At 66.5% G+C, this 8,444-nt stretch overlaps 2 protein-coding genes across 5 annotated transcripts; both read left to right on the top strand.

Moving 5' to 3' along the window:
- LOC128853499 (chymotrypsinogen B-like) lies at nt 1–2,552 on the top strand. Its single transcript, XM_054078912.1, has 7 exons — nt 1–73; nt 187–290; nt 405–484; nt 589–667; nt 1,331–1,511; nt 2,063–2,196; nt 2,279–2,552. Exons 1-7 carry the CDS (start codon nt 4–6, stop codon nt 2,438–2,440), a joined length of 810 nt encoding a protein of 269 aa, XP_053934887.1. The 5' UTR covers nt 1–3; the 3' UTR covers nt 2,441–2,552.
- A 735-nt stretch (nt 2,553–3,287) lies between these two features.
- Nucleotides 3,288–8,331, top strand: LDHD (lactate dehydrogenase D). Of its 4 annotated transcripts, none has more exons than XM_054078689.1 (11): nt 3,288–3,409; nt 3,862–3,974; nt 4,407–4,548; nt 4,653–4,794; nt 5,261–5,420; nt 5,489–5,688; nt 5,764–5,892; nt 6,566–6,693; nt 6,768–6,858; nt 6,988–7,037; nt 7,105–8,331. In XM_054078689.1, exons 1-11 carry the CDS (start codon nt 3,347–3,349, stop codon nt 8,011–8,013), a joined length of 2,127 nt encoding a protein of 708 aa, XP_053934664.1. In that variant the 5' UTR covers nt 3,288–3,346; the 3' UTR covers nt 8,014–8,331. The 4 variants fall into 4 exon arrangements, with proteins under 4 accessions (XP_053934664.1, XP_053934665.1, XP_053934666.1 ...); XM_054078691.1 differs by having other exon boundaries at nt 3,289–3,409; nt 6,926–7,037; nt 7,626–8,213; XM_054078692.1 differs by having other exon boundaries at nt 3,289–3,409; nt 6,926–7,037; nt 7,105–7,412.
- Nucleotides 8,332–8,444: the final 113 nt, after the last annotated feature.

The following is an 8,444-nucleotide window of genomic DNA, read 5'->3' as shown; positions in this document are numbered from 1 at the left end:
GCGATGGCTCTGCTGTGGCTGCTGAGCTGCCTGGCGCTGGTGGGCTCTGCCCGTGCCACCCTCTCCCTGGCGAGTGCGTGAGGCCGTGGGGCTCGTTGGGGCGGGAGAGGGGCTCCGGTGGGTGGTGGCGGTTGGGGGGGCGCTGGGCTGGGGACCCCCTGTCCCACGGCTGCCCGTGCCCTGCAGGCTGCGGTGTGCCCGCCATTGCACCCGTCATTCGTGGCTACACCCGTGTCGTCAACGGCGAGCCGGCGGTGCCGGGGTCGTGGCCGTGGCAGGTCTCCCTCCAGGTGAGCACCTACTGTGGGACTGGGGACAGGATGGGAGCCGGGCTGGGTGCCGGCACGGAGCAGCCGACGCTGGTGCCAGTGGTGCCGGGTGCTGAGAGCAGCTCTCCCTGCCAGAACAAAACCGGATACCACTTGTGCGGCGGTTCGCTCATCAGCGAGGACTGGGTGGTCACTGCTGCCCACTGCGGCGTCAGGTAGGCACCGGCTCTGCCGCCCACCAGCCTTGGGCCGGGTGCGGTCACGGTGACGGTGGTGCCCCGCATCCCTGTGCCGGTGCTCAGTGCCTGTCCATGTCCAGGACCACCGACATTGTGGTGGTGGGAGCGTACGACCAGGAGGATCCCTCCTCTGATGAGCAGAGGTTGACCATCGCAAAGGTACTGCCAGCACAGGGGTCTGAGTCCTCCGAGTCCCACAGGTCGCGTCCCCGATCCCCTTATCCTGAGGGCCACATCCCCTGGGATGTCCCCTCATCCCTGGGCTTGGACGCCCTGGGGTGTCTCTGCTGCCCCTCTTCCCAGGGCTCAGGCCCATCCCCAGGAGTCCCGAGGGATGAGGGTCAAGAACCCAGCTCCACCAGTCACTGTGGGTGATGTGACCACGGGTGTCCCTGCCGCCCAGTGCCTCTGGGCCGGGGGCTGCGGGGTCCTGGGCAGCCCCAAGGTCTCTGTCCCACAACCACCCCGGGTGGGACGTGGGCTCCCTGGAGGCCCCTTCCTCCTGAGGACTGGGGTCTGACTCCTGCTCCCTGGACCCATCATTGCCTGGGGTCGTCACCTGCTCCCAGGACTTGGGGTCTGCCCCCTGGGCCCCCGTGTGTCCCTGCTCCTCTGTCTCAGGGGCTGGGATCTGCACATCGGGACCCCATTGGCCCAGGACCCACAGGGCCATTCCTCGCCATGCTCATGAGTCCCCGGTGTCATTGTCAGTCCCTGAGGTCCCCATGAGTCCCTGGGATTCCCCTCAGTCCCTGTGGGGTGCCCAGTGCCCGGCACCCTGCCTGTGTGTGTGGGCATTGGGAATGGTGCTGCTGGCTCCAGGTCTTCAAGAACCCCAAGTTCAACATGCTGACCATCCGCGATGACATCACCCTGATCAAACTGGCCACCCCGGCCCATCTGTCAGCCCGTGTGTCCCCTGTCTGCCTGCCTGATCCCAACGAGGACTTCCCAGGGGGCATGACCTGTGTCACCACCGGCTGGGGGCGGACTGATGCCGCATGTACCACAACTTCCTGTCTCCATCACTGTCCCCATGCCTGACCCCATCCTCATCCCCATCCCTGCCCTCATTCTCATTCCCATCCTCATCCTCATCCTGATCACCCATCTCTATTCCTGTCCTCATCCTCATTGCCGCCTTCATCCCCATCCGTGCCCTCCTCTTCCCCATTCCCACCCTCATACTCATCCATGTTTCTGTCCCTGCCCCCATCCCTGTTGTCATCTCTATGCTCATCCCCGTCCCTGGGCCATCTCCATCGCTATCCCCAGCCCCACAATCAGCACCATCCCTCTCACCGTCTGTATCTCCATTCCTATCCTTATCTCCAGCCCCAGTCCCCATGCCTGCCCTCCTCCTCCTCCTCACAATCCCCACCCCAACCCTCCATTGCCATCGTCACCCCCACAGCCCGTCCTCTGACTCAACACAAGCCCCCATTCCTGACCACCGCCATCCCCCTCCTCCTGCCCATGCCCGCTGTCCTCCCCGTCCCCGTCCCCTGGGCACCGCGGGCCGTGTGGGCGCTGATGCCACCCTCTCGCCCACAGCCTCGCAGACGCCAGCGGTGCTGCAGCAGGTGGCCCTGCCCCTGCTCACCAACGAGCAGTGCAAGCAGTACTGGGGGTTCCGCATCCGCAACATGATGGTGTGCGCCGGCGCTGACGGTGCCTCCTCCTGCATGGTAGGTGCCCGTGGAACCCCCCCTGCCCCCCGACACCCCTGCCCCCCAGCCCCTGCCCTCACCCGCTACCCACTGCCCGCAGGGCGACTCCGGGGGCCCGCTGGTGTGCCAGAAGGATGGCGTCTGGACCCTGGTGGGCATTGTCTCCTGGGGCAGCGGCACCTGTGACCCCAAAGTGCCCGGTGTCTACACCCGCGTCACCGTGCTGCGCGACTGGATCGACTCCATCCTGGCGGCCAACTGAGGCCGGCAATAAACGCTGCCACCCCAACGCACTGTGTCCTGGCCCCTGCCCCGGGAAGGGAGGGTGTGGGGCAGCCCAACGGGTGGGGGACACGGGCACCTGGTGGGCTTGGGGACACTTCTCTGGCCATAGGGACACCTGGCTGGCACAGCTGGAGGCGTGGAGGTGGGGAGAGCTGGCTGGGCATGGGGATTTGGGGCTGGGGGGAATTGACATGAGGCTGGGGGTGGGGACATGAGACTGGGGGTATGGGGACACTGTTTGGGCATGGGAACACCTGGCCGGGAGGACAAGAGTCATGGAGATGAGTGGTGTCCCCTGGGGAAGAGCCCCCTGGCTGGGTGCAGAACACACAGGAGAGGGCAGGGAACCAGAGCAGGCAGGGACAGCCAGAGGGGCTTGAGGAGCCCTGGGGACATATGGCCTCCCCTGGGGACCCCTGGGCAAGGTGAGGGCACACGGCAGGTGCAGGGTCACTCGAGCAGGCTCGGGGACAGCTGGCCCTGCACTGGGTGTGGGGAGAGGAGACCGGGGCTGGGAGCATGTGTGCTCCCACGGGGACACGGGGTCAGGGAGCGGGGACATCTGGCCAGGAATAGAGACGTGTCCTGGCGTGGGGGCAGTGGGAGGGACACGGGCAGGAGTGGAGGCCCCTAGCAAGGCACAGGGACAGTGGGGTGGACACAGGCAGCATAGAGCCCCCCGTGGGACTGCTGGCGGGGCGCGGGGACGCGTGTCCTGGCGTGGGGGGCACATGGGAAGGGATAGAGACCCCTGGGACACCTGTGGGACTCGTGGCCGGGCACGGGGACACGTCCCGGTCCCGTCCCGCACGGAGCCACCTTAAGGCGGGGGGCGGGGAGGGGGCAGAGTCCCAGTGCCGCGTCTGTCCCGTCGGAGCCCGGCATGGCCCTGCGGCGGGGAGCGGGGCTGGGGTTGGCCCTGGGGCGCCGGGGGTGCTGCTCCAAGGTGGGATGGGGGCACGGGGGGCGGAGGGAACGGGGCTCTGCCGTGGGTGAGGGTCCCAGAGGGAACGGGGCTCTGCCATGGATGAGGGTCCCAGAGGGAACGGGGCTCTGGCATGGATGAGGGTCCCAGAGGGAATGGGGCTCTGCTATGGGTGAGGGTCGCAGAGGGAATGGGGCTCTGCCATGGATGAGGGTCCCAGAGGGAACGGGGCTCTGGCATGGATGAGGGTCCCAGAGGGAATGGGGCTCTGCTATGGGTGAGGGTCGCAGAGGGAATGGGGCTCTGCTATGGATGAGGGTCCCAGAGGAAACGGGGCGCTGCCATGGATGAGGGTCCCAGAGGGAATGCGGCTCTGCTATGGATGAGGGTCCCAGAGGGAATGGGGCGCTGCTATGGATGAGGGTCCACGTGCCCCCCAGACAGTCCCTCATGCTGCTGATCTTCCCCCACAGTGCACGCTGCCCCCCGACTTTGTGGAGGCTCTGAGGGCTGTGGTCGGCGCCCCCAACGTCTCCACAGCCACGGCAGCGCGGGAACAGCACGGGCACGATGAGTCCATGCACGCGTGGGTGCCCGGGACCTGGGGAAGGGTCCGGGGAGGGGAAGGGTCTGAGAGGAGTAAAGATCCTGGGAAAGGGACAGGGCTAGGGTGGCGAAGGGTCTGGGGAGGGCAAGGGGAATGGGAAATGGGAGAGGAAGAGGAACGGGAGAGGAAGGGGCATGAGGGACGGAAGCGTGTGGGGAGCAAAAGGGTCTGGATTGGGAAAGGGCCATGTGGAGGGGAAGAGTCTGGAGAGGGGAATGACTGTGGGATAGGGGAAGTGGCATGAAGAGGGGAAGGGTCTGGGCAGGGAAAGGGTCTGGGGACTTGGCCTGGGAAGGGTCTGGGCAGGGCAGGAGTCACGGGCTTGGGAAAGGTCTGGGCAGGGAAGGACCACGAGAGGGGAAGTGTCTGGGGGGCTGTGGTTGGTGGTCAGCGGTGCCGCCCTGTCCCCAGCTGTGCCCCTCCGGATGTGGTGGTGTGGCCTCAGGCGGTGGGGCAGGTGCAGGAGCTGGCAGCACTCTGCTACCGCAGTCGCGTGCCCATGGTGCCCTTTGGCACCGGCACTGGCCTCGAGGGCGGCGTCAATGCCGTACAGGTATGGAACCCAAACATCCCCAGACCCCATCACTCCTGCCCGTTCCGCACCCTGGGGCTTTCAGTGCCTGGCTGTGCCCAGCCACACTAGTGACCCTGTGCCAGGGTGGCGTTTGCTTTGACCTGAGCCGCATGGATGCCATCACAGAGCTGAGCCTTGAGGACTTCTCGGTGGTGGTGGAGCCCGGTGTCACCCGCAAGGCCCTCAACAACTACCTGCGTGACACTGGGCTCTGGTTCCCTGTTGGTACTGTGGGTGCTGGGACAGCCGGCAGCAGCTGATAGTGGCACTGGGGTTTGCTGGGGACACCTGTGGAGCCGGGATGACTGGGGGTGCCCGTGAGACTGGGAGTGCTGTAGTCCCAGGTTTCCAGGGGATGTCTGTGGGTGTGCTGTGGTGCTAGGGAGGTCCACGGGGCTGGGAATGCCAGCGCCCCAAAGGTTCTGGGGGTGCGCTGTCCTGGGAGTGCTGGGGTCCCAGGGGTGTGGTGAGGGAGTGGGTGCTCACTGAGGTGCTGGGGTCCCAAGGGTGCCCCCTGGGTGCCCACGGAGGAATGGGTGCTGTTCTTCCCAGGCTGCTGGTGTCCCCATGGTCCCCAGGGTGCAGTGGGATGCATCTGGGGCAGGTGTGGTTGCGGGACTGGGGTCCCAGGGTGCCATCATGAGGCCCCATGGGGACATCCCATGGCCCTGTCCCCATTCCCCTCTTGCAGACCCCGGGGCAGATGCTTCGCTATGCGGCATGGCAGCCACGGGCGCCTCAGGCACCAATGCAGTGCGTTATGGCACCATGAGGCCCAACGTGCTGAACCTGCGCGTGGTGCTGCCTGACGGACGCCTGCTCCACACCGCCGGCCCCGGGCGCCAGGCCAGGTGTGAGCTGGGGACATGGGAAGGGCCGGGCGTGGTCCATGCAGCTTCTGCTCACCAGCCTCATGCAGGAAGCGGGCAGCCGGCTATGACCTGACCTCACTCTTCGTGGGCTCCGAGGGCACCCTGGGCTTCCTGACTCAGGCCACGTTGCGCCTGCACCCACTGCCTGAGGCCACTGCCGTCACCATCGCCACCTTCCCAAGCGTGCGGGATGCCGTGAGCTGCACCGTCCAGGTGCTGCAGGCAGCCGTGCCCATAGCCCGCATCGGTGAGTGCCAGGGCTGGTGGAGGGGCCGGAGAGCTGGAGCCCGTGCAGGGCTCAGCGTCACCTTCTCCCACACAGAGTTCCTGGATGAGGTGATGGCGGGCGCCTGCAGCCGCTACAGCGGGCTGGAGCTGCCAGCAGCAGCCACGCTGCTCCTGGAGCTCCATGGCTCCCAGCACAGCCTGGTGGAGCAGCAGCAGCAGATGGGTACGGCTGCGCTGGCACAAGGTCGTAGTGTGGGGTTTGGGCCATGGTGGGCACCTGGGATGAGGGCAGGGGAGCAGAGTCCCCCCTGGGCTGAGGGGCTGCTGGGAGCCCCCAGGGACAAGGGCCCAGGGGTGGGAGATGGGGAGGCAAGGGGTGTCCTGATGTGAAAGGAGGGTGCTGGGGACCATGATCTGGCTGTGGGGTGTGGGATGGGTGCCCAGGACCTGGGATGGCGGGCTAGGAATATCCTGGGGGAAGGGACAGGGTGGGAGCCAAGGGCCAGGGATCTGAGGACCTTGAGGTCACGGGGGCAAGGGATGAGTGCCCAGAGCCCACAGGGGACAGGGGAACCAGATGTGTGGATGGGGTGAGGAACAGGTACCCAGGGACAAGGGAGTCAAGGATGGGTGCCTGGGATGGGAACTGAGGAACACTGGGGGTTTTGCTGGGGGCCCAGAGCCAGGGGGAGCAGGGGTGTCTCAGGGTGAAGGAGAGGCGCCCGGGGACCAGGGGAGCAGTATGTGGCCCCAGGGGAATGGAGAGGGGCCCAGGGACAGAGGGAGCGGGATGTGTCCTCAGGATGGGGACCGGGGGTCCCGGGGCAAGGGCAGTGTGCTCGGGGCTGCTGTGGGTCCCGGCCGGGCACCACCGCAGGGCTCCTGGTCGCTGGCAGAGGACATGGTGCAGCTGAATGGTGGCCGTGGGTTGGCCTGGGCGCAGGAGCCGGAGGAGCGCAGGCGGCTCTGGGCCATGCGGCACAGCGCGTGGTACGCGGCACTGGCGCTGCGGCCAGGCTGCCAGGTGAGGGACGGGCATGGGGGCGATGACCACAGCGCCCGCACAGCCGAGACCCACTCTCTGCCCTCTTGGCCCAGGGCTATTCCACCGACGTCTGCGTGCCCATCTCCCGGCTGCCCGACGTGGTGGTGGAGACCCAGCGGGACCTGCAGGACTGCGGGCTCACCGGTCAGTGCGGGGGGCGGTTGGGGGGCTTCTGTGCCCCCGCTGCAGCCTCTGAACCGCAGCCCCACAGGTCCTATGGTGGGACACGTGGGCGATGGCAACTTCCACTGCATCCTCGTCTTCGACGCACAGGACGCGGCCGAGGCGCAGCGCGTTCACGCCTTCACCGAGCGCCTGGGCAGGTGGGGCTGTGACCCCAGGGTTGGGGACAGAGGGTCCCGAGGCACCCCCTGACCCCGTGTCCCGCAGGCGGGCGCTGGCGGCCGGGGGCACCTGCACCGGGGAGCATGGCGTGGGGCTGGGCAAGCGGGCACTGCTGCTGGAGGAGCTGGGCCAGGAGGGGCTGGACACCCTGCGCCGCATCAAGGCTGCGCTGGACCCCCACAACCTCATGAATCCCGGGAAGGTGTTCTGAGTGAGGACAGCATGCTGCTGGTGTGGGAGCAGCAGCGCCCACAGTCAGGGCTGGGGCGGCCACACTGCCCCGTCCCTGTGAGGCGAGGACCCCCACCCCCCAATAAACCCCTGTGCACCCGCAGCCTCCGTGCGCTGAGATGTGTTTGGGGGACAGTGTGCCCCAGCCCCAGCCCAGGGTTCCCTCCCCCCAGCGGGCACTCACAGATACCCAGGAGCTGGGGGGGTTCTGGGCAATTCTTTATGCTGCCGGGCGGCAGGGGGCTGAGTTTCGGGGGGCTGCGACTCCGTAGCTCTGGGAACCAGCAGAAGCTTCCGCTGTGTTCAAAAGGCACCAATTTCAGTTTGCGTTTCAGTTACAGCTGGTCCGATAGCAATACCAGAGACATGAGAATGCACAGATCAGCCTCCTCCTGCTCCAAATCTCCCCATTGCCTCGACCCACCTCGAGAATCCTTATCCACAGCCCCTGTCGCACAGGGAGCAGCACAACCCATCCCTGCCCCACTGCACAGGGTGGCTTCCACCCCATTAAAATCTGCTGGCCACCAGAGACCAGCTGGGAGCCTCCCCCAAGAGGGGAACAGCCACAGCGTTGGCCTGAATTACCTGGCACGTCCCTCTCTTGCTTCCATGGGGACATGGCCCCCATGGCTTCCATGCCAGGAACACCCCGTGGCTTTGCATGGAGAGGGCAGCAGGGAGGGAGCGGTCACAAATCCACCTCCCAGCTTGGCTTCCTGACGGGCACGGCTCTGAAACCAATGCTGTCCTCTGGCCAGGAGGAGGATGGAGGATGATGGCTGCAGCCCCTCACCCCTCTACCAGGGGAGCCCCTGGCCCTGCACCCCTCCCCGTTCCCCCATCCCCACCATTGTAGATCGGGGCCCCCTAACCCCCTAATAAACCCCTCTGCACCCACAGCCTCCATGTGCTGTGATGTCTTTTGTGGGGACAACGCACCCCAGCCCCTTCCCTGGGGGTCCCTGTCAAAGCAGACACCCGCAGGGCTGGGAGACCACTTCAGCCGCTTCCCCAGAGCTGCGGTGCCGGTGGGGTAGGGCTGGGAACCGTCTGGGATGTGCTGAACCCTCCCTTGGCCATCCCCATACCAAGGAGGACACGGGGAACGGGCATTTGCACCCTGCAGGCATCACCTGTTTCACCAAGAAAGG

Source organism: Cuculus canorus, chromosome 13 (assembly GCF_017976375.1).
Source record: "Cuculus canorus isolate bCucCan1 chromosome 13, bCucCan1.pri, whole genome shotgun sequence".
NCBI classification, from domain to species: Eukaryota; Metazoa; Chordata; class Aves; order Cuculiformes; family Cuculidae; genus Cuculus; species Cuculus canorus.
This window is presented reverse-complemented; position numbering and strand designations above follow the sequence as displayed.

What these genes read in the sequence shown, in the direction of transcription:
- LOC128853499 (XM_054078912.1), top strand. Translation starts at nt 4, where the DNA reads ATGGCTCTGCTGTGGCTGCTGAGCTGCCTGGCGCTGGTGGGCTCTGCC. An exon ending in AGAGGTTGACCATCGCAAAG is followed by an intron (nt 668 to 1,330) that starts GTACTGCCAGCA and finishes TGCTGGCTCCAG; the next exon opens with GTCTTCAAGAACCCCAAGTT. An exon ending in GGGGCGGACTGATGCCGCAT is followed by an intron (nt 1,512 to 2,062) that starts GTACCACAACTT and finishes TCTCGCCCACAG; the next exon opens with CCTCGCAGACGCCAGCGGTG.
- LDHD (XM_054078689.1), top strand. Translation starts at nt 3,347, where the DNA reads ATGGCCCTGCGGCGGGGAGCGGGGCTGGGGTTGGCCCTGGGGCGCCGG. An exon ending in CGTGCCCATAGCCCGCATCG is followed by an intron (nt 5,689 to 5,763) that starts GTGAGTGCCAGG and finishes TCTCCCACACAG; the next exon opens with AGTTCCTGGATGAGGTGATG. An exon ending in GGAGCAGCAGCAGCAGATGG is followed by an intron (nt 5,893 to 6,565) that starts GTACGGCTGCGC and finishes GGTCGCTGGCAG; the next exon opens with AGGACATGGTGCAGCTGAAT.